Source organism: Gopherus flavomarginatus, chromosome 24 (assembly GCF_025201925.1).
Source record: "Gopherus flavomarginatus isolate rGopFla2 chromosome 24, rGopFla2.mat.asm, whole genome shotgun sequence".
NCBI lineage: Eukaryota > Metazoa > Chordata > Testudines > Testudinidae > Gopherus > Gopherus flavomarginatus.
In genome coordinates, this window is record NC_066640.1 from 15,996,013 (window position 1) to 16,020,587 (window position 24,575).

The window sequence follows — 24,575 nt, forward strand, 5'->3', positions numbered from 1 at the left end:
GATGGTAAGACTCTTACTAGTGACCAGCTCTCAGCTGAGACTCCAAACTTGTTGAAGTGCTTAGAAACAGCTGAAATACAGAATTTTTATCTTAAAGGATATTCGCACATACAGTAACACTGCACTATTCAGACTACGAATGTGAATTAGTCTGCCACTGACTATCTACTTAAAGATGTAAGACCAAATGTCAGTTAGAACCCCTGGCTCATGGAGGATTTATAACCTGTGGCAGCAGGGCTCCATTTGCCTTATTGCTTCTATTCCAGCTGCCAGTCTGTCCCAAATCAAGTGACTGATACTGGTTTGCAGCTTGTCACAGAAGGATTAAAGTTACAGGTTTATCTTTCACCAAGATACTACTTTCAGTTTCTAATTTCAGATTTGAACACCAGTGTGCAATCTTCCCAGCATCTCTCCCAGACAGCCAGTTTTACATGTTGTTAATGCTACAGTAGGAGTCTGTAAGATCAGATAAACTAGCAGCTGTGCGGGCTCTGAGGAGCAGAGCCAATACCTTTCTGTTTATGCATTTTTTCCCCTAGAGCTCCATTAGCAGTGGCACATGAGCTGATTTTCAGTGGCACTCACACTGCCCGGCTCTGCATTTTAATTTAATTTTAAATGAAACTTCTTAAACATTTTGAAAACCTTATTTACTTTACATACAATAATAGTTTAGTTTATATATGATAGACTTATAGAAAGAGACTTTCTAAAAATGTTAAAATGTATTACTGGCACATGAAACCTTAAATTAGAGTGAATAAATGAAGACTCAGCATACCACTTCTGAAAGGTTGCCCACCCCTGGACAAGATGATCTGTAGGCATTTTCCGGTTTTAATTTCTATGGACTTCAAGACACTTCGCCAAAATCATTGGGCTGATACATTAAATACTATCCTGCCGCCTTCACAATATTCCCACTGAATCCATATACACCCACACACACCCCACCTGGCTCCCCCCCCCAACATTCCATTTCTCAAAGATGGTAAATGTAGACAGCCTTGAGTACATAAGGTTTGTTCTTATCTGACCCAGTAACTGTACCCCAAAACAACGAGGTTTTTCTTTGTTCGTTGCTTACTTCCCTAGATGATTAATTTATCATCTAACAACTGCTAATGGGGAACTTTGAGATAATCACACTCTCCTTTCATGTATTTAAAATTTTTCCTTCTTGATGTAAGATAATGTTATCTAAGTATAATGCTGTGACATGCATAAATGTGCATGTCATTTGTAAAACACTGATAAGAGAAGTGTCCAAGCACTGGAAAATTGGAAATTCTCAATCATCACAAGAGTCACAATTAACAGCTTACATTCATAATGTATTTGAAATTTTTTTGCAGTGTTATTGTAGCTATGTTGGTCCCAGGATATGAGAGAGAGAATATAGGTGAGGTAGCACTGAACTTAAATTCATAACTCGGCTGGACACCATTGACTTAACAGGGCCTCTGCCTTTATAGCTTATTACAAGTTTGTAACAGACCACACTGCCTGATACTCTTAATTGCCCACTTCAAACCCTTTATGCATAACAATCTAACCTGCAATTGCCCACTTCATTCCAAGTGACCACCTCCACGTGTTACCACGTCTGCTTAACAATCTTTCCCAACTTGTATTTAGTTCAAGCCATGTCTACGTTACAAAGTTAAGTTGACCTAACTTATGTTGGCATATAGGCGCCACAGTAATTACATCACTTGTGCATGCCTACACTTTGCTTCTTGTGTCAGCGGTGTGTGTCCTCACCAGGAGTGCTTGTATCGATTGTACTGTTAGTGTGGGTCATTGTGGGAGGGCTCCTGAAAGCCAGTAACAGTCGACATAAGCAATGCAGGGTCTGCACTGACACTGTGTTGACCTAACTACATCAGCCTTGACTCTGTGCTGTTCATGAAGGTGTTTTTAAGGCTATGTCTACACTACAGCCTATGTTGACAAAAGTATGGCACTCAGGAGTGAATATTCCATCTCCCCGCGTGACATAAGTGCTCATGTGCATAGCACTATGTCGGCAGGAGAGCTTCTCCCGCTGACATAGCTTATGCTGCTCCCATGTTTTTTTTATGCCAGTGCAAGATTTGCAATGGCACTGCCAGAAGCTTGGGGGTATGTAACACAATAGGTTTGATCTTTGCTGACAGCTCCAATAAACCAGCCCCTCAAACCCCCCAAAACGAACAGGGAACTTTTCAGCACTAGCTTGTCTTGAGTCCTAATACGCTTCATCCTCTCCCCTGTGGAGATCTCAGTAGGCTGGAATTTCTCTTTTCTCTCGGCTCTTCTTGCAAGGCTTCCCATGCAGATTGTTGGAGACAATGGGATCTGAAGAGCCCCTCAGCAATTGGTTTCCTCCCTGTACTGGAGACATAGCCCAGCTTAAAATCTAGGGGGGAAATGAATTAGCATGAAGAATCTGTAGTGTAAAAGTGAGGATGGGCCTTTGGCAGGGGCGTCTCTCCTGTCTGATCACAGGATCAGAGAAAAAGATGGAGTATAGGATGAAAGCATCACTGTGTGTGTTTCTCTGTATTAATTAGTGAGTTTCAATCACAGCACTCAGCACAGAGGAGGCTCAGATTCCATTGGAAACACTGCTCAGAATTAATGAGACATGCTTCTCTGCTAATGAAATATATGATGTTATAGTGCCTCTAGCAGGTGCTGCAGCACAGCAGGCCGGGGCCTTTCATCTCCCCTGGCAGCTTTGATTTGCCCCAGGCTAAAGGAAAACAAGATGGGGGGGGGGAATGGGGACCTTCCCACCAGCCCCAGACCCCATCATGTCTGCCCCTGAGTAACAGCTGGCTGCAAACAGGCATTTTCTCAGGGAGCCCATACAGCTCCCACTGAATCTGGTGGGAATTGCAGGTGCTGGGCACCAGTGAGGCTCTCCTCAGTGATGCAGAAGCCTGAATATCAACAGGGGGCCTCCCTGAAGAGATTGGCCAAATATTTTAGTTTCCTTCCCATCCCTGACAGCCAGCACCAAGCCCCATTCAGAGGAGGCAGCAGCAACACACACAAAACAAGGCAGCAGAGTGCCCCCTATCCTCACCCTCCAAAAAACCCCATGGCATCAAGAGAGCCCATTGTCAGAAAAGAAAGTGGAATAAAACTGATCTCATAGCAGAGCAGTTCCAGCCCCTTGTTGCAGGTTCATATGGGGCAGCTGTAAAAGTCCTGTGAAAACAATTCAGAGCATGGCCATGGCAGGAGCTGCGCTGAGCTGTGGGACCCTGTGCCAGGAGGGCCACACGTCATGTGCACAGGGACTTCCACAAACCCAATTCCTATATATTCTTTAGCTGCAGTTCTGGAATGTGTATTCACATGCTCCACAGCAATAGCAGCACTATCCCATCTGGTTCCCACATGGAGAAGCCCCTGCAGGATCTGGCAGGAGCTGGACCATGCCCCATACAAATCTTGACAACTACACTCTTGGCTCACTGAGGCCCTCTAAGTTCTCAGGGTGGAAGCAGCCTGTGGGTCCAGTGCTCTCACCTGTTGGTTCTGGCAGGCCCAGGAGCGGTAACAGATGGGCTTTTGCTGTGCACTGGATGCTCTCTGTTCTAAGGCACTGCAGATGCAGCAGGCTACCATCTGCTACTCTTAGGTCCCCACTGCAGACCTGGGAAGGGAGCAGGGTGCTCTGATGCCCCCCAAGGCTGTACCTAGCCCTAGAGTTGCTCTGTGCATATGTCAAGGGGTCATAGAATGGGCTGGGGGGGTAGAAAGAGGACTGTCAAATAGTATTTAGCTGTTGCTTCCCCTGTGCCCTCTCTCACAGAGCAGCATCATGTCTTTAAGGGCACACACCTACAGACCAGGCCCTTAACTATTACAATAGTGACACGTGTTCTCTTTCCCTTTGCTTTGCCAAAAACACATTAGAATAAAGGCAAGAATATACTGGCCAAGGAGTTGGTGTTATCATAAATCCAAACTGTTTCAGATTATAGGTCGTGTGAAGGCATATCTGGCATGGCTTCACATCCAGAAGAATTTCAGCGTATATTAGGTCACCAAACAAACAAACAATCTAGTTTTTCCATTCTGTGACCACTATTCTACTGCAGTATGCAAATACTGAGGACTCTTTCTGGAGAGCACTGCTGCATTTCAGACTTCCTCTTCTCTGTGACATTGGAAACTAAGAATCACGCTGGTCCTCCTTCATTTGAAACCACTGAATTGACTCAAAAACAAAAAACTTAGCCGCATCAGATCAATCCCATCAAAACTTCAAATCCCTTGCTCCCTAGCAGCAAAATCCTTACCAAAAGGATTCACCTAGACAGCAGCAAGCTGAGAATTTAACATACAGTTTCACTCTGCAGTGTGACTTTGTAAACTAGCTCTCATTCACTCAGCAGGCCTGTTCCCTCTGGGCAGTCCATATCAGAACAGATGATTTATTTGAGGCACTATTTTTTTTTTTTTTAAACACATTACATCTGTTAGAGCCAATGCAGCTAAGAGAGACTGAGCTGGTTTCTGTTCCTCGTGCGCCTCCAACACATTGTTCTCTAAGTTCTATGCACAGGGCTAGCCATTCATGCTATTGCAGACTCACTGAATGCAGCAAGCTTTGCACAGGGCCTCCAAGGTTTCATATGTCCCTTAGTCAAATGTCTCTGGTTAGTGGTGTAAGCAGAGGATCCAGCTTTACTTTCAGATTCTGGGAGGTAGGAGGGTTACTGCAGTGCTGGTGTGCTCGTAAACTGCTGCATTGCCACAGAACCAGCCCAGCTTAGGTCAAAGAGAGAGAGACCAGGGCCAGGATCAAAATATTCTTCTAAACAGCATTGTCCCAGCACCAGCAAGAGGAATGAACACTGCTGGAGGCAAAGAAAGATTGAGCAATTGGAACAAGATGGGAGCTGCACAACAGGCTGCAGTTCACTGCCTAGATAACCCGCTGTCAGATGCTTTAGAAATCCTACTCAGTCATGAACAAGGGATGCTCTACCACTAATTGATAGTTGTGTTTTATATGCAATTACTAGATTCCAGTGCCAGAAAGATCATTTTGATGATCTAGTCTGAGCTCCTGTATGACACAGGACATAGAACTTCCCCAAAATAATCCCTAGAGCAGATCTTTTAGAAAAGCATCCAATCTTGATTTAAAACTTGTGAGTGATGGAGAATCCACCACAACCCAATACAGTGCACTGGTTTGAGCTTGGGGCTTCCAGCTGCAACACATTCTGTAGCTGGGAAAAAAAGGGGAAATTCCAGATCCCCAACAGGGGGTATTTAGACACCTCTATTACTGCAGTATAACAGCCCAGACAGTTCTTTATGGAGGGGACTTAAAAGTGCCACATGGTTCTCAAGATGCAGGATGTCATTGCATAGAGTGCAGAACAGACTTCTCAGTAGGCCAGCAGCTGAGCATGCATGAGAGCTGACCATGGGAAATTCATCCCATCCCGTTCCAAGACCTAGAACTAGTGCCAAGTCTCCTAATGCAAAAGATTTCACGTCATGGGTTGACACAGTTCCTTTCTTACTCTTCCTTCCGCCCGCACCCGTTCCGATAACTGAGTACTCAGACATACAGCTATTGGTGGGAGAAAGCTCAGAGGATGAAGATCCTGTCGCCTTACGTGCTAAGGAAAGAAGCCCCAGTGTTTTACTGTTAACACAGGAAATACTGCCAAATCCTTCTGGACAATCCCATTGTTGCATTAGCAAATGTAGCCTTCGCTCAAGGTGAAAATGACAGATGGCACCACTCATTGAATGGAATCAAAGAAGCTAGAGACGGAAGAGATCAAGGAGGTCACATCTAGTCCATTCCCTACTGTAGGACTGGCCCTCTTGTATCTTTACTAGTGCTTTGTCCAGCCTGGTTTTAAAATGTCACAAATGATGGTGCAATATTCAGTCTAAGTTCCATTGAATTCCTCCTCTGTTCTAATGTAATTCTTTTTATTTATACGGATTTAAATTTTTGCTTACTGAGAGCAGATGAGTGGCACAGCAAACTGCAATGTAACACAAACACCAATGTACAAGACACACCAGGCCACAGAGTTTGTAGTTAGGATGCCTTAATATCCAGAGGTTTGTTCCACAGCTAAGGATGCACACACGCATGCACAGACACTTGAGTCTTAGCAAACACTAAACCCCAGACACATCTAATTCACCTCTATTTCCTGTTTCCATTACTGTTCTCACCTTCACTTTCTGCCCATCAGGGTTGCTGTCCCCTACAGAATTATCACAAGGTACCTTTTCATAGGGGCTCAAATCCATCAATCCGGCCAGCACATGTCCCCTGGCCATCACTTACAGTGCCAAAAAAGCACCAGTTATTTATTATTTGGACTGCAATACCAGTCACAAAATGCTGGCTGTTTTCCAAACCCAGAAGAGGACCCTGTCTGTGCCCGAGAGCTCACAATCAGAGACTAAGGGTGGGAGGAGGGCTATGCAGTGCAAACAGAATGGGCAGGGGGACAATCTCTGATGGAAAACTACTAGTGTGCCAGTTTTCTCTAATTGTTTACTACCCAGAGGCTCCCCAGCTGCATGCCTACCTGTCAGTTATTAGCTAATCTAGGCTGTTTGTGCTTCCAGAGAGGTGAGGAAGATGCCTCGACATCAGAGTCTCCCTCTCAGGAACGTGGAGTTTGTTCAGCCTAAACCTTCTCCAGTCCCTGATTTATTGTCCACCTCCTAGAGCCAAATGGCATTAGAGACAAAACAATGAGATAAACACTAGACAACATGTCCAGGAAGAAAACAAAACAGCAGCAGAAACCATGAAGCAGCTAAACAAAGAGAAAATGCCCCTTCCATAAAGATTTTCCTTTGTTTTGCCAAGTTCTCTGGCTCTCCCATGTGTGGCTCTAAGCAGAAATGGATGTTTAGCTCTAGGGTGTCGGGGGTTGTGCAGGCCTGAACTGTGGTTTCCTATAACAACAGAGGGGGGATATAATGGCTCTTTATAAATATATCAGAGGGATTAATATTAGGGAGGGAGAGGAATTATTTAAGCTTAGTACCAATGTAGACACAAGAACAAATGGATATAAACTGGACACTAGGAAGTTTAGATTTGAAATTAGACGAAGGTTTCTAACCATTAGAGGAGTGAAGTTCTGGAACAGCCTTCCAAGGGGAGTAGTGGGGGCAAAAGACGTATCTGGCTTCAAGACTAAGCCTGATAAGTTTATGGAGGGGATGGTATTATGGGATAGCCTAATTTTGGCAATTAATCAAAGATCAATTGCCAAGTTATCAGCAGGTAAATATGCCCAATGGTCTGTGATGGGATGTTAGATGGGGAGGATCTGAGTTACTACAGCAAATTCTTTCCTGGGTGCTGGCTGGTGAGTCTTGCCCACATGCTCAGGGTTTTAACTGATCACCATATGTGGGGTCAGGAAGGAATTTTCCTACAGGGCAGATTGGCAGAGCCCCTGGAGGTTTTTTGCCTTCCTCTGAAGCATGAGGCACGGGTCTCTGCAGCTTGAGGTCTTCAAACCACAATTTGAGGACTTCAATAACTCAGACATAGGTTCAGCATTTGTTATAGAAGTGGATGGGTGAGATTGTATGGCCTGCATTGTGCAGGAGGTCAGACTAGATGATCATAATGGTCCCTTCTGACCTTAAAGACTATGAGTCTGAGAATGATCTCGGCACAAACCAGCTCTGGACTGGCAAAAGGAATCTCTTTAACTCCGAGTCAAAGTAGCAGCTACCACTTTCCCCTGCACCCCAACTTCAACAGCAAACATGGTGGCAGCTTAAGAAGGGAACGAATTCCTGTTAAACCTCTGTAAATGCTTTCTATTTCCTGAAGGCACTTTGTATCTCAGATTCAGCATCAAAATCCTTCACCATCGTGTGTTCCTGGTGTTGCCATGGTATTGAACAGAAAGTGGCCATGTAAAGCCAGCTTTACTTGAGTCCTCATACATGACCAACGCAGGGAGACATTTGACATACCAGCATCAGAAACAAAGCACCAATATACCAGATTTCCTCCGCATGCAAAAGCAGCACAATTTGACCAAATATACAACTCAGTCCTCTTCCAAAAGGGGATTTAATGCTAATGTGGCTGAGACAGGAATCCTTCCACTCACCTCAGTGGGCTGTGGACCAGGCCCTTACATTCAGAAATGTCTGTTCAACTGCAAATCTCCAAAACAGCAGTGCACAGCCATGAGGCCCTGTGCTAGGCATCTGCCTAACCCACATCCCAAAACTATATGCCCCAGGATATACACTGGGGATACATAAGGCTGTGTGCCTGCATGATCTCTTTGTTAAGCGTTGTCTAAACACAAAAAGCTGTACCAGTTTAGCTGAACTGGTTTAGAAACGGTTGTAGCAAAATTAGTTCAACCTTCCCCACAAGCATCTTGTGTGGACATTCTTAAATCAGTTTGAGCGAACCACACATCTATGTGGCATAAGTCAATTCCTTACAGGCTTGTGCTAAATAAATACAAGGCTATCTGACGAGGATTTAAGTGCCCATAAAAAGGAGGCAGCACTGCTTCAGCTACATCAGTTTCCAAACTGATTCAGTTCAAGTGGTAGCTCCTGGGTGTGCACCTTAACATGGTAGAGCAGGTGGATGAGCATGGACAGGTCTTCTAGTGAGCTGCAGGGTTATAGAATCACATTGGCACTCTGGTCAGGTGTGACTGACAGGACAAGGAAAACATAGCTTGGGCATTAAGAGCCCACTGTTGAATCTGGAATTGTGATTCTTCTCCACCTGAGGTTCAATTTCCCTCTTCCATTGGGGATTTACTATCTAATGTGTGAAGCCTGATTCAGGCACATTTATCTTTACAGAGTTCCCTCCCACACCTTCCTTCTTGGTCTATTTCTGCCATAATTCAGGTGTCACAGGGATGCTTAGCATCTGCTCCACATACAAGTGAGATTTCATCACCTGCTAGGGACTGTGGGATTGCAGGATGCTGTAGAAATAAAGAGTTCATCGGATGAGTTACAGCACTTTGCAGCAACCGACAGCCCACGCAGTCACTGCTGCTGCAAGTTACTGGCGTATTGCTGGAATGAAATGGAACTAATGTGTGTGTATCAGAGATTGGAGGGATGCAATACCATGGTACCACATTCAGGACTTCTAGGCAGTAAACTATGCTCTGACTCCATCCCTTTCACGAGCTGCTAGAGTAACAATGTAATATACTGATAGAATCTAAACATGTTTTTGGTAGGAAATAAAGGGATGAACTAATAAGTTCTACGCAGGGCATGGCCAGTCCCACGGAAGGAAGAAAGTGAGGCTACATTTTGTGAGATGCTGCTGTTCAATGCACACAAATGGCTTTCCTTCCTGTGTCATTCGCTTCCCTCCTTTTGTTATGACCCCCTTTGATGTGGCATCCTAAAATCAACAAAGCATGTGGTGGAGGAGGAGGAGGAGAGTGGTCACATTTTCTCTCCAACTCGATGCTGAGTGCTCCGGCAGCATGTTGTCCCAATTTACGCTACGAAATATCCCCTTTGCATACCACTCCTCTGTCATACCACCACAGTTGAGATGGGATTCCAAAAGAACTGGCACTTCTCTAGCAGCTGAGAAGCAATGAAGAATGAAGCCTCATCCATGTGAGGTATTATCCTGTATTTACAATGGCGGCAGATCAGGGAAGGGATTTGCCTAGAGCCACATGGGGAGTGAATGGCAGAGCCAAAAATAGAACTCTAGGCTCCTGTCTGTTGCTTTCACCATTTGGTGAACTGCCCCTGCTGGCCCCCATTTTGGCAGGGTGGCCACAGTCCATGAGGTCTAGTACACAGAGTCTTTGTATGGCATAGCCAATGGAAAACACCCAGGACCAACTAACTGCTTTACCACCCAGCCATGGGAACCATTGGGTACAATGCTCACCTCTTGCTGCCTATGGACCTGCTGACACTCACAGACCATTCACCCTAAATCATCTGCTCCAGCTGTGGCCTGAGGACACGGTTCTGAAATAGATATTAAAAAAGAGTTACTGCCAACAGAGCTCAGACTGATTCACAGCCACTACTGCTGCCAGGCCTGGAGGCTGCTGTGCTTACTGGCCTGACATGACCCAGGTCTCTAAAAAAGGTTTTCACTTTACTGCCTGACAGCAGGTAGCCTACCAAAACACCCAGCCTCTCTTACAGAGAGGCACAGACCTGTGCCAAGCAAATGCATCTCATTAGGACTTCCCACTTCCTTGGAGAAATCAAGCAATTCTCCATTAACTGCCTTTGCTACTCTGTCTGTGACCAGGGGGCCCTCCTTAGAGTCTCCTGCTACAGAATAGGGCTGAGAGTTAAAGCATCAGCTTATGAACAACAGTCCTTGCATCAGTCATGAGTAAAATCATCATTCTGCCTAGAAACTGTATCAAGGGCTTGTCTCTGTCTCAGTTCTTTACTTAGCAGGTGCTGGGAGTCTGCAACTTCTGGACTAGACAGATTGACCTATGAGGAAAGATTAAGAGATACAGACTGTGACTTGGCTAAGAGATGACTGAACAGAGAATACTGTAAGAGTCTACCACTATTTGGAAGGTGTAAAAACTTAGGAGAAAGGAATTATTTAGGGTGGAGCATGGGATGAATATCAAGAGGGTGGCCCAATCCTGGCCAGCGCTCTGCCCCTTTGCAGCACACTTAGGCAAGGAAAATGGGCCCTGAGACCCCGTGGTGTGGAGGAAACCTCAACTGAAATAGGATCTCTGGCTCCAGGCTCCCCCCATTCCAAAGACTGCTGATAGAAAATACTCTACTGGGTTCTGGAACTAGTGGGATTATTGAATTAATCTGAAACAAGTGAAGGTCACAGCTGCCGATTAACACAGCACAGTGATCCTGCAAGGGGAGTTCAACTAGGTGGGGAAAAAACAAATTTGTGAACAACAAATACTTCAGCTGCATAAGTCGTTACAGTTTGACTTGACAACTTGGGGGGGTCTGGCCAAGGGCGGTTAATGTTTCTCATGAATTAACTGCTGCAACTTTTCATTTCTCTCAGGGCTTACTGTAGGTAACAGGTTGCTCAAAAATTAAGTCAGCATTTATCATAAAGGCAGGTGAGTATCTACAAGAAAATGTGTTTTTTACAGCTCAACCAGTAAGTTTGGTAACCTATTTATGAATTAACACAGGGGGCTGATGTAGATCAAATTGTACAATCAAAAAATGCTTTTTAAATATAATCGTTAACACCTCTCCCAAGAAGCCAGTCTCTCGCTCATTTCTCTGAACAGCCAGCCTCCAAACAGTATCAGTCTCATTTTCCTACCAGCCTTGATGACTGTAGAGCATCATACAACTATTCTCAGCAATCCTGCTGAGAGTAACAGAACACAGCAGGCAGGAAGCACTGGCAACATGGCCACCTAGTGGTTCATAAAAGTGATCTCTTCTATTTCCTTCCTTTCCTCACAAGCGATTTAAAAATACTTAAACACCAGATGCACCTATCTAGCTTTCACCAGCAACTGCACTTAGAAGAGCAATGCAAGTCCTGCCTAATTTTGAAGAATCATTTTCCAAGTGTTTCTCTGTGTCTGTTTTGCACATACATGAGTTTCTCTTTGCCTTGGTACATGGAAACTAGATTTTTTCCTGGATGGAATGGATGCTTTTCAAGTACTCTCATTCTGGGCCTTGGCTTCGGATTCCACAGGCACACTCCCACTTTACCACAGTCACCCTCACCCTAACAAAGTATAATTTCAGCAATACCACTCGTCTGATTCTGTACACAGTAACCCTTCACAAAATCACGTGACGTCTTATCAACTCTAGCAGGTTGTAATTGACTACTTTCTCTGTACATCACCACCCTACACCCTACAGAATGTGGATGCAAAGTGTTTGTCAACAAAATACAGCCTGAACCAAAGTCGGCCTTCAGGTAAATGGGTGCAAGTCTCGTTGCAGTAGATTGAGTTTCATCTGCTTACAGCAAGGCTAGAGTTGGCTCACTTCAGCCCTGATCCTACAAGGGAAACAGTCCAGGCTGAGCCCCATCACCCACACAGGCCTAATGGCTCCCCTGTAGTTCTCACTGCAGGATCAGAACCTAGATATACAATGCATTACAAAGCTAGCCCATAAAGAATTAGGAAGATAGCACTTTTGAACTTTCCTCTGAGAGGCATCAGATGAAGGCAGAAGTTTGGAACAGTGATAGTTTTCTTACAATGTGAAGTCATTAAAGAGGATGTGCGTGATGTTACCAGGTACACATTCTACTATGGATGGGTTTGCTCTTAAATCTACATTATCTGCAGGAATACGGATCACCCCAGAAGCTGCAGTATAGTACTGTGCAACATTCACTTGCTATATGGAGAGAAGATGGCTGTTGCTTCTAATTATGAAAATCATATAGTAATAAATAAGTCAAAGAGAAACCAATACAAACTTGTACAAAATAGACAGCAATACCAGAATACCAATAGTAACAATTTGTAATAGGGAGAATGGTCTAAACTGAAGTGAAAGCAGGCAGTTTCCAGTACTGATGCTTTCAAAGTTAGGAGGAGAGAAACAGAATCTCTCACTCTCTATGAGCAGGATGGTGGGATGATTACACCACTCTCTTTCACTCAGTACAGCAAGCCAGCACTTCATCAAGAGCAGAATGTTGCTGAAAACTCCAAGGTATCTTCCACAAGAAAAATAAGTGTTAAGGAAAGCAAACATGCAAATAAGCCCAGCTCAGAAGGTACAGGCCGATTTTTTCCTTAAGTAAATGCCTTATTTAAAGAGAAACCAACTTCCTCAACTCTCATTTTATAGTGAAGCAACAAGATGCGAAGGCAGGCAGGGTCTGCAGAGTACACTGTATGTTTAGGGCTGAACAGCTGCCATCAGCTGCTTCCTGAAGGAATGGAATAATGGTAAATGACATGCTCTGTACTTTGGTTGGATGTGAGGGTTTGTGATTGTAAGAGGAGATGAGTGGGTTTATTCAAACTTCCCAAACTAAATTTTTCCAGCCTTGGTCTTCTCCCATAACTCCAGGCTTCAGACTTCAGTGACCAGTGTCCATTTGGCCAAAGGGCAAGGTTGTGAAGTTACTTTTCCTTCTTGACTACTCTAACCCAAGGGGACCCACTCAATAACAATGCTCCCTCCATATCTGCCATAGGAAGATTACAAAGACAATCCCAGCAAGGGTCCTGTTCAAGTCTAAAGAGCAAATATGGCATTTAATCCTTCAGTTGTATACCGTTCTCCCTTATATAGGAACAATAGCATTTGCCTTAACCACATCTACCAAGGCACCTGGAATGATCTATTTCTAGGGATAGTCCACTGAAAGTGCCATTTTTATTGCAGTTTCTTTCTCAAGAAACAAATAACCATATTAGCCAAGCAAAAGGGATATCAAGGGACCCAACTTAGGAAGCCTTTCACAAAGAGTCCCACCAATTCCTGTAAGGACACAAGGAAGGGATGGAAGACTAGGCCCTTGGTGACACCCTTCAGGATATGATCAGAGGCAGGTAACTGCCTTACAGTGGGTGATTACCAAACAGGTCACAGAGACTTGCTGGGAATGAGCAGAGTGTCACATACTGTCGAGCTTTCTGTCTGTTACTCCTGGAGGCTGTGCAAGTTATCGGAGTTTAGGGAAAATTCTGATAAAGAGGATCATGCTAATAAAAATAAAACAAACTACAATTAACATTATCCAGAGCAGCCAGTTGACAGATTTCTTTGCATGCTGCTCGAGGCGTTCAGATTCATCCTTCAGCTTCTCAAAGTTGTGGTCTGCCATCCTGAGAGAGTGAGATAATGTCTAGGGAACAAACAAAGAGCAAGCTGCAAGTCAGATTTGATTTGCAAGATGAGAAAGACAACATCTTAGTGCTTGTCATTGATTAAGCCAAGTTGCGTTGATACAGCCTAAACAGTAGAAGCCATATTTCAACAATGGAGAAGAGATGATTAGGTCAGCCATAAATACCAAACCCAAAACCGGAGTAGTTAAAGATAGGCTCCCCTAAAGCCATCTGTAGGCACCAGATTGTCAAAGGTGTCAAGTACCTACAACTGACTTCAGCAGGATTTGTGGGTGATCAGCACCTGAGAGTCACACCACTTTTACATCAGGCATCCAGGTTTGAAAGTTTTGGCTATTTATTACAAAACTAAAGAATCTATAGTAAGGACCAGTTGCACTATGGAGGAGGACAGGTCCTTCATGCAAATTCCCCCTGCTCCAATCACATTTAGAATTAAGTTACAGATATTCCCGTTTACCCCATATCTTTGCAAATTAATGTTATGGATTGCAATTCTGAGAATCTGAATAGTTTCTTCTACTGCAATCCATGCTACCTGGTTATCTTGTTTAATAACGTTCTGTGCTGCCAGGGTGTTGTTTTTGAGACTGCGAGCCAAACTCAACATTTCTTCAGCCAGCTTCTCCTGCATGCTGCGATGATGCTGTAACACGGCATCCAGCTCAGTTGCTGACTGCTTCTCTTCAGACACAAAGCCTCTGCAGAGCACAAGGGAGGAAATTTAGGATTCACTGAGAGTTCTCGTGGACTATTCTCAGTGGTTTTTAGATCACCATTAGGTGATGTCAGAGTTGCACTACTGCTCACAAATCTGATTACATGGCAAGAGCATTCAGAGCAGCAGTTTGCTAAAACAGCTAATAAGAAACCATTCAGGTTTGGTGCTTCCACAAATGGGCATTAAAACCTTCCCAGCTGAGTTAATAAAGTACATTCAGGAGTCAAAGACGCCCCATCAAAAACAGTCAAAATATTAAACTATGACTTACTTCCGTTTCCTTAAATTTAGCTCCTCAGACTCTGGGGGGAAAAAAAGTTTGTATTTTAGCAGATGAAAAACCTCCAGGCCTGAATCTCTTGTGGAAAGTTGATGCGCCAGGAAACTAAGCAAGTATAATTGAAAACTGCAGAAACAAAACTAAAGACTCTGTAAGAGGAACGGGGAGGGGGGAGAGAAGAGGTTTAAATCTGTCTGGGTGTCTGCACCAGGTAACAAGAGTTTAGAAAGCCCTACCTCCCAAGGGGAGACAGATGACATGCTCTGATGTCATGCAGTGTCATGCCTGTGTCCAGTGGAGAGGAAGAGGCGCAAACCCTGGATTGAGCCAATATTCATGAGTAAGAGCACCACAGCTCTGCTGCCAGAATCCCAGGCTAACCTAGCACCAGGTATTTTAACATTAGCTAAGGAAACTGCCCACTAATATGGCCAAGTACAGGGCACTGAGGATTATTCATTCATACATTTAGAAAGGTTAATATTCTATGGAATCAAACTATGCATGCTGCTAGCTCCTGGAGGCATGTGATCTTGTTCTGGCAGGGGGAGAACATAGGTAACATTAAGAACATAAGAATGGCCATACTGGATCAGACCAAAGGTCCATCTAGCCCAGTATCCTGTCTTCTGACAGTGGCTAATGCCAGGTGCCCCAGAGGGAATGAACAGGCCAGGTAATCAGTGATCCATCCCATCACCCATTCCCAGCTTCTGGAAAAAGCTTGGCTTGTTGCCTCTAGTCCTAAGTTAAATTTGTAAACTGTTCAAGGCAGAGACTTCAACTATACAGAATCTAGCCCAATGGGTCCCTGATCCAAACTGGGAGCTACTGCAATCTCAGTAACCACGCAGACTCTTAGTTGCTTTAAGTGGTGGTTCACGAGAAGAGTCCCAGGCTGGCAAACTACTTAAAAAAACAAAAATCACAAAAAAGAGAGAGCATGCTCTGGCTTGTCAGGCAAGATATGTCACCCCTTGTTCCTCCCCTCCCACTTCCCCCCACACATTCCAGCCATCTGCTTTTAAATAAACTTACCATTGACAGACAAGGGATCCTGGGACATGGAGGAGGAGAGGAGAGGAGAAACACAGTAAGATTACACATGCACAGATGAAGTGACTGCAGCCTTGCATCAAGCAACCCCCATGCCCTAGAGTATCCTTTGTTCCCAACATTTCCAATCATAAAATCCAATACCATGAAGCAGGGACTGGCTCTCCAACAGTCCAGCACAAGAAGTGGAGAGAGCCCAGGCTCAGAATTGTAGCTCAGCCCTCTGAAGGGCAGCACAGAATCAGAACAGGAAGGGATCTTAAGAGGTCACCTAGCCCAGTCCCCTGCACTCATGCTGCCAGCTGAGTCTGTGGTCTCCCAGGGAGAGGGCTGGTTGTAACCTCTGTACACAGGGCCTCAAAGCATGAAATTCCATTTCACCAGAGGCTACACGATTCCCCTTGGCTCTGGTCCCACCCCCACGCTGGAACTAGATGGCTGAGCATTGCTACTAGGCAGGGTCACTGAGTGGCCCATATGGACCTGGTCACTTTTGGGTTAGAAAGGGAGAGCCAGGGGAGCAGCTGGCTGAGGCAGCAGATCCCTCTTAAATTAACAGTAGCGACAGACCAGCAGTAGAACATAACTTACTGTACCAAGCAGTTCACTCCTCATCCTGCCAGTGTAGCGAGCCTTTGTCTGCAGATGAACCATTTTAGTAGCTGGGGTTCGCTCTTTGGTTGTAGTGGGAGTTCGGCCGGGGGCCAGGAACTGATTTGCCAAGGCCTTTTCTGCTGACGAGGACTATAAAGAGAGGGCCAAATTAATCTTGTGCTCTGCAGAGAAGCCTAGAAAATAACCAGGGAGCTCTTCTGCTGCTACTTCCTGCAGGTGAGTGGACATGACAGCGCAGACTCAATCCAGTCTAATTGCAGCACAGCTCATCAGTAGTCCATAGCTCAGTAGACGTACGCAGCACTGTACAAAGGGCAAATGATGTTGAGCAAAGACAGCTTGCCCCCAAAAGCTCACAGCTCAAAGGCAAAGGGGACACCATAAATCACAGAAGAAACATTTGCCTTCTTCGTGGTTCTCTGAAGGGGGGCAGAAAGAGTTTGTAACTCTAAATATCAACCCCTTACATTTAACAGACAAGTTCCCAAGACATATTCACTCAGGATTTTGAGAGAAAGATTGTGCATGGGTGCAGGAAGATGCCTGCTTATTGCTTTGAGATGTGAGAGAGAGACAAAAAAACCGAATGCTCGGTTAGTCACTTCAGGATGGACAAAAGGTTCTTACCAATTTTTCAGCTTCTAACATTCCCTTCAAGAAGTCCACTTTGCGGGCATATTCATTCAGCAATTCAGGGGCAGGCTTGCTGCAACAGTCAAAAGAAACGATGGAAGCCAGAAGAGTCAGTATTTCCTATTGCAAATATTTCAGAAAGTCATATGCATGTGGAACAGTCAAGAGATTAAGGCAGCATTTTCCAGCAGAAACAGCTTAGAGCTAGGGTCACCCTCACTCGTAATTTCTGAAGGACAACGGCTTGAACTGGGCAGAAAGATCAAGTATCACTTCTAGAAGTGGCCTCTCTAGGACAGGGCTGAAATGCAGCAGCTAGGGATGGTGAGTGGGGGAGGGGGTTGTAGCTTGCTGTGCTGCTGCTTATGTTGCACCTTTTCTGGTGATACTTGCATGTATTCCCATAGGGATGACAGAGTGCAGGGGAGGCGCACGAGAGCAATAATGCTGGAGCACCTGGGAAATGTTGGAGGCTTTTTCATTTAAATTGCCCAATATGACATTTTGACACTTCTATGCCACCTGTCTGGCTTGTCTGAATAGACTGTTAAGGGCTTTGGGGCTGGGACCATGTCTTTCTGTAGGTTTGTGCAGCACAATGGGGCTCAGATTATAAATGGGGCTTCCGAGTGCTCCTGCAATGCAAGTGAAACAACAGTCCCTGAGCTGTCTCTACCGATATTCACGCGCCCTCCCAACAGCAAAAAAAAACCTCGCAAAGTGAGTTCTAGGGCTATAACTACAAGGGGCATCCCCTGAGCACAAACCATTCTGCTATCCTCACAGTCCTGAGTGTCCCACAGCTTCAGCATTCCTGGGTTGTGCCTATTTCCCACCTAAGAGGTTACTTGAAAAAGAACACACACAATTTCCTTCCAACCTCAGTCTCAGAGACAGCATCTCACCTTGAGTGTTTCTTTAATGCAAGGAGCATCTCTTCGAGAGCACCTACATACTAAAAAAAAAACAGACAGTTGTAAGAGTTAGGATTAACAGGAAGCAGTGTGGCAAATGCTAAAGGCTCTGCAGCTATAAAGCACTAATGATAATGAGGATTGTCATTTTCATAGGAAGCATCATCCAGTGTTGTTTGTACCTGGGTTAATGTGGCTTGCCTGACTCACACATACACACTCTTTAGAGTCTGTATCTTACAGTCTTAATGAGAGGATCATCACTGGGAGACAGGTTAAGGAAATGCAGAGACTAGCAGCCTGATCTTATCAATGGAACTTACGAATTAATGAGATAAAACTAAGCACGGCGGGCTACTCCCAGCATCTCTTGCCCCACCCTTCAGCTAATAGCAGGCTGACAAGTTGAACTCTCAAACCAAAATTTTCTTCCCACAAATGGAAATATGCCTCCAAGAACAGCAACCATCAGCTTGAAATCTAAGATGCAAAAACCAAGTTAGCAAGTTTCAGATGTTATATCTGCCCTTGAGGATTCCTGCCAACTTCTGTGATTTCACAGTATTAAAAAAAAAATTTGAGTTTCTTCTCCATTATTGCTGTGCTGAAGACACACACTGACCAGAGGGGTGAAAAACTGACTGCACCAACATATACAGTGTTGGAGAAAGTGAATAAGGAAGTGTTATTTACTCTTCCTCATAACAGAAGAATTAGAGTCACCAAATGAAATAAATAGGCAGCAGGTTTAAAACAAACACAAAGTATTTCTTCACACAACGCACAGTCAACCTGTGGAACTCTTTGCCAGAGGGTGTTGTGAAGGTGAAAACTATAACGGTTCAGAAAAGAACTAGATAAGTTCACTGAGGTCCATCAATAGCTATTAGCCAAGATGGATGGGGATGGTGCCCCTAGCCTCTGTTTGCCAGAGGCTGGGAGTGGGTGGCAGGGAAGGGATCATTTAATGATTGCCTGTTCCGTGCATTCCCTCTGGTGCACCTGGCATTGGCCACTGTTGAAAGACAGGATACTGGCTTGGATGGACCTTTGGTCTGGTTCTTATGAAATACTCCCAACATAAATTAAAGAGTATTTTCAGTGTTTCAGATATAGTGATTATATACAAGTAGTAATATTAGCAAGTACAAATATTTCAGACAGTGATTTTTTAAATTGTAGAACAACCCTTTAGAATCCAAGACCCACCCGCTCATGGGATTTGCAGCAAACTGGACTGGAATCCTGCTGTGAGGCCCTCTGGTTTCTGAGAGCTATAGTGCAGAATAAATTATCACAATGGTCCCTTCTGGTCTTGGAATCTGTGAATTCTGCAACTTCATGTAAGTTGGAAGTGAGGGAAAGGGGTTACTGAATTAACTATAAACATGAATAATGCAGTCAGTACAGAATTCCTTCTGTTATTCACTTTTTATGGTGTCCAACGTTTTACTGCCACACTTTTGCAGAGAGTACACACGTATTGTGAACGCTATCAGGGAGGGACACTGTAGGTTTTGGCAACTGGATAGAAGGCAGCTAAAGACTTTGGCACCCTGACGGTGTGGTAGGCTAAAGCGAAGGGTTTCCACTTCAGGTCGCCATCTCAACCACCAATGCTCCACTGAATAGTTCACTGAAGTCTAAGGGGACAATGGTCATAAGATCTTCACTTCAGCAGGAATAAGGCATCTTTTCAGTAGGTTTTGGGTACTGCGAGTTGGAGAAAGACCTAAATAGAAAGATCCTACTTCCAAGCAGCAGGACTCAACTCTGAAACTCTCTGAACAGGCAAACGTCTGCCCTGCCAACCCATAGGTTACCCTCCATCCTCACTGAACTTTTTGTTTCCATAAACAGCCACCCACATGCTACAACCAACCAGTTCCTTCTGGCAGAGAAAGAAAGCTCCCAATAGGAAGCGATCAGAACTGGTCAAGTTAGACTGTGGATTAGTGAAATGATGCCCATCTGGCTGCAGTCACCATTCCGTGGGGACACCATTCCATTACATTTCCTGCTGAGAGATATTCATGTTCAGTTTCCATCCAGTACATCCTATTACAGTGCCCCTGCGATAGTGGATGAACAGGAATTCGCATGTCTGGAAGGAAACTGGCAAAACAAACAAAACAAAAAACTGAGGCACAAGGGCAATTACAAAGAAAAGATCAAGTGGAAGTGAGTCCCTCCCAAGAAACAGCTCTCTGGCTCCCAGGTGCAATGTAGAGACTACAGAGGAACAGCTGGCAAGAGAGAAGCAACACCTGCACTGCTGGCTCTCAGAAGTCTCCTGCCTACACTGACCAAGGGCAGTGTGTGGAATATGATCCAAGCTATAAAGAGATCACTTTGAAGTTTATTCCCAAATCTTAAAACCCCTTCTCAAAGGGGAATTCTAGCAATGGCCTGAATAGCATACATGTTCCCACAGCCATCTGCTTTATTTATCACAACCACAGAAGCCATGGACTGGCGCTGATTAATTTGCCGGTGTGTCTCATCTATCTGTAAGCCAAGAAATTATATCTCCAGGCAAAGGCTTTTGTGCCTTATGAAGTACCAAATATCTACTTCAAACATGAACGCACACTACAAAGCCCTGCTATACCACAAGCTACGGGATAAAAGTGGTATGACATACAGCATAAACCAGAGGTTCCCAGATGCTATTTTCACATGGGTCCCTCAACTTCCATAGAGTAGCAAGATTGCTCCCCCTGGGCAAACAAAGGACTGACACGCAAAGGGTGTGTGCACATTAATGATACAGGCTGCACACATCTTGCAATATTCTTGCTTACACTGGGGCACAGAATTGCCTACTGCTCATATTCAACATTTCCTAGAAAAGTTGGGCAAACTGTATCTAATTTCCCTCTCAGGAATGACAAGATAGTACTTATTTTTTAGATAACAGGATTCCCCTAACACTGAACCTCCATCTCCTCATATGAAAGCAGGGAGTCTGGCAATCATAACAGGGTTCTTCTACAAGAAAAGGAATCTGCTACATGTGTGTGCAATAAGGGTGACATCCAGTGGCCTGAGCCAGGATGATTAAACTAAGATCCTTTAAAGTCTGGCAAATTAACGTCTCATTTCTTCACAATAGTATAGTTCTGGGTAAATTAGACAATTCTGAGAGGGCAACATTCCAGGGCTTTGGAGCTGTGCTCTGGCTCCGCTCCAGCTCCAGGCAAAAACCTGCAGCTCCACTGCTCCATGCTCCAGCTCCGCTCCAAAGCCCTGTAGCATTCAATAAGTTTATGAAGGCCCAAGTGAAACACTATAGTGAAGCAAGTCAAACAATCAATGATCTAACAAAAAAAATCTGAGACACAAAGTGGGTGAGATAATATCTTTTATTGGACCAATTTCTGTTGGTGAGAGATACAAGCTAGAAGCTTCCCACACCTGAAAAGCTCTGTGTAATAGCAAAAGCTTGTCTCACTCACCAACAGAAGTTGGTCCAATAGAAGATATTACCTCACTCTTCTTGTCTCGCTAATATCCTGGGACCACCACAACTACAACACAGCATACGTATAAAAAATTCCTCAGATTAACTATCTCACTGAATAAAGCTGGAGAAATCTCTAAGCAAAAACATGATATGGTTTTAAATTTTGCTTCAATACTGAAGTCCAAGGACACTTATATTAGATTTATCTCAGTAAAGTTGAATGGTATCTCCCAGTCAGAAAGACTGGGCTCTAGCCAATGAAACCAAATACACCAGCCTACCCAGAACCCTGGACATCTCACTGATGGACTGATGCTGTGGCAGGGAAAGAGAACGTCGTCCAAGAAAACATCAGAGACTAGAAACATAAGATTTCTCTCCCACGGCCAAACTGACTCAAAACAAGTTCTCTGCCAATGGCATCTCCTCCCAGTCACCACACCCTTTGCAGCTCCCAGGGTAACCACTGCATTCTTCAAACACATGAGCATGTTAAGGTTTATGAATAAGACTCGGACATTCCACTACAGCACAGGCAAAGCAGTTCAAAGCAGCAGCATCTGCATCCCTCTGAGAAGTCTGCAGATGAAATGGCTCATCAAGCTGCTTTAGTCACTTCATGAAACCAGGGCCTGCACAGCAGCAGGAAAAGGCTCAGGACCTGCTCCCAGCCTAAAGAACGAGATAATCTAGCTGGGCACAAAGGTGCTGCTACAGTCACACTTGCAAAATCCAGTCCCCCCCTCCGTACTTGCTAAACTAGTGCAGCATCCATAACAGGGCGTATAAAGCCGCGTCGCGTTACGTTCCCTGGGATCCTACAAGACAGAAAGGGCCTCATGCGCTGCAGACCGTCCCCCGGCTGCTGATGGGGCCGTTGGGCAGCAGCCAGTGCACCACAGTGGGGCTGGGGCGGGCAGACGGTGCCAGGCCTCCCGCTTGCAGGACGGCAGGGGTGGCGTGACGGGACCCCTGTCCCGGCTCCCGCACAGGGGGAGGCAGCCCAGCGAGGGGCTCCGCACCCCAGTGATGAAGCCCCGGGAGCGCCAGGGGCCAGCGGCACTAAGCGGGGGCTGGAGACTGCCCGGGACGCCGCCTCCCGGCCGGGCCCCAAAATCGGCGATCCCGGCACCTTCTCCAGCCGCCACTCGTCCGGCTCCCGCCTCTCAGCCGCCAGCGCCTCGCAGCGGCTCAGCAGCCGCAGCAGGTTCAGCTCCAGGCGAGTGGCCGCCATCGCTCCGACCCGGAACCGGAACTCCAATAGTGCACTTCCGGGTCAGCGGCTGCCTCCACGTAGCAAGGGCGCGCGGACACGTCACCGGCGGGGAAGCAAAACAGCGCGGAGCTCAGGGCGCGGCCGCCGACACGATCCACGCGCCGCGGGGCTGCCGGCGGCGCCTGCGCAGAGCCAGTCCGGGCCCGGAACAGCAGAAGCGGGTCTGGCGCGGCGCAGCCCGAGGAGGGTGACAGGCCTGGTGCGCCGGGCAGCGCGCTGCTGAGTCAGGGGGACGTGGCGCACTCAGCGGGGAGCCGCGTTCTCTGCGGGCACAGCAGGTTCCGCTAGCGGCAGCGCCCCACGCAGCTGCCGGGGTCCCGCCGGCTGGCACAGGTGGTCGTACCTGCAGCTCCCTGCTAACGAAATCATGTATGACAGGCAGTTTCAAGCGGAAAGCCTTTATTATCCCACTGCTGTTCCCACCGGTAACACCTCCCCGTGCCTGCACACGCTACAAGCCCCCTCCCTCACAGACGTTTAACACTGACATAGATTTACATTTGAGCTACAGCCTTTGTTTCAGTTACCCAGCTCACAGACATTGATAGGCCTGCTGTTAATAGTGACAAGACGTCTCCATAATTCTGCTAACTTGACAGAAAATTCCTCCTTGAAACGTTTCTTCACTATAACCTTCAAACAATAATCCTTCACCGAGAAGTACCTGGGCTATATGGAGGGTAGAACATCCACTGACTGTTGATCTAGAAGAGTGTGTCTGGGTAGTGTTGTCTGTCCACTTTAGCTTATGACCACCTAGGGTAGGACACTTTATGCCTAGCTATACAGACCTGAACACACTGACAGAGGTCAGCCGAGACATGCTGGATTTGTTCTGTTCATGTGACATTCCCTTCCATCCTGGCCATCTAGGTTCTGCTCCATCATATGCATCATCATGTGACACTATCCCTCAGCGCAGAACACACCAATGGCAAGCAAGAACAGGATGAGGTTAGTCTAGTTTCTAAAAGGCATGGTCATTTTTGTATATGGTTTTGCTATATTTAAAAAAAAACCAAAACTTTCAAGGCATATGGAAGATACTTTAAAGTCTTAGTAGCCTGCCTCAATTTGTGCTTGAGGCTAGCTGATAGTGCACAGTACAAGAAAATGATAACTCAGCCCCATGGGGGTTAATTCTGTTTTGATCTCAGATGGGAGGTACAGGTTTTGTTTTTTAAATTATGCCCACTAATTTCGTGTCATATGCCAAGAAAGAAAAAGTAGCACAGTTTTCATTCACGATGCCCTACCTGGCTGATGGGGGCATTCAGCACCTATTTGTAACGTTAGTGAAATACCTTGCTTGAGTTTTCCAGCTCACCTCTAAGCTTTAGAGCAGCAAACTCTACGTGCCAGGGTCTACCAGAGTCCCTTTTTATGTCAGTGTGCGCTCCCTACTGACTCAACAGCAGCTCTAAATGCAGGGTGGAACATTGGTTCCTTCATCACTAATTGTTACAGCAGCACATTTACTTATAATAAAACTGCAGGACTGGCTGAATGTTCTCCATCAAGACTTCTTTGCATGGAAAATTGGGTTTTCAGTTAATTTTTTTGTAAGAAGTATCTGCATTTTGTGGAAAACTTTGATTTTTTTATTGAAAGTCTGAAAACTGAAGGATTTCTATTCAGAAATACATGAGAGTTGTAGTTTGGGTCTCCTATGCTTCCATTCTTCTCTCTGGGGCAGGCTCTCCAGTTAGACTTCTCCCATGATGCCATACAGCGATGTGACTGTTGTAATGCCTGACCTAGGGCCGGCTCCAGGCACCA

At 45.5% G+C, this 24,575-nt stretch overlaps 2 protein-coding genes across 4 annotated transcripts in view; both read right to left on the reverse strand.

The window, feature by feature from the left end:
• The window catches only part of INSR (insulin receptor), a 121,934-nt gene extending 110,223 nt beyond the window's left edge, over positions 1 to 11,711 (reverse strand). Inside the window, exon 1 of the mRNA XM_050934000.1 lies at positions 9,926 to 11,711. The gene's annotated coding sequence lies outside the window, so the exon portion shown is untranslated. The remainder of the gene's footprint in view (positions 1 to 9,925) is intronic.
• USE1 (unconventional SNARE in the ER 1) lies at positions 640 to 22,761 on the reverse strand. Of its 3 annotated transcripts, none has more exons than XM_050934026.1 (8): positions 22,653 to 22,761; positions 18,046 to 18,095; positions 17,135 to 17,213; positions 16,484 to 16,636; positions 15,875 to 15,893; positions 14,828 to 14,858; positions 14,374 to 14,536; positions 640 to 10,008 (listed from the first exon to the last, which is right to left on the reverse strand). In XM_050934026.1, the coding sequence occupies exons 1-8, from the start codon at positions 22,752 to 22,754 to the stop codon at positions 9,970 to 9,972; spliced, it is 636 nt and encodes a 211-aa protein (XP_050789983.1). In that variant the 5' UTR covers positions 22,755 to 22,761; the 3' UTR covers positions 640 to 9,969. The 3 variants fall into 3 exon arrangements, with proteins under 3 accessions (XP_050789983.1, XP_050789981.1, XP_050789982.1); XM_050934024.1 differs by lacking the exon at positions 640 to 10,008 and adding an exon at positions 12,477 to 13,831; XM_050934025.1 differs by lacking the exons at positions 640 to 10,008; positions 22,653 to 22,761 and adding exons at positions 12,477 to 13,831; positions 19,264 to 22,407.
• Positions 22,762 to 24,575: the final 1,814 nt, after the last annotated feature.

Bases quoted from the DNA above. Each gene is read 5' to 3' on its own strand.
- USE1 (XM_050934024.1), bottom strand. From the start codon at position 22,754: ATGGCGGCCACTCGCCTGGAGCTGAACCTGCTGCGGCTGCTGAGCCGC. The intron at 18,096-22,652 runs GTGCCGGGATCG...TTTTTTTTTTAG, and splicing joins ACGAGTGGCGGCTGGAGAAG to TATGTAGGTGCTCTCGAAGA. The intron at 14,537-14,827 runs GTAAGTCATAGT...TGTGCTCTGCAG, and splicing joins CTAAATTTAAGGAAACGGAA to AGGCTTTGTGTCTGAAGAGA.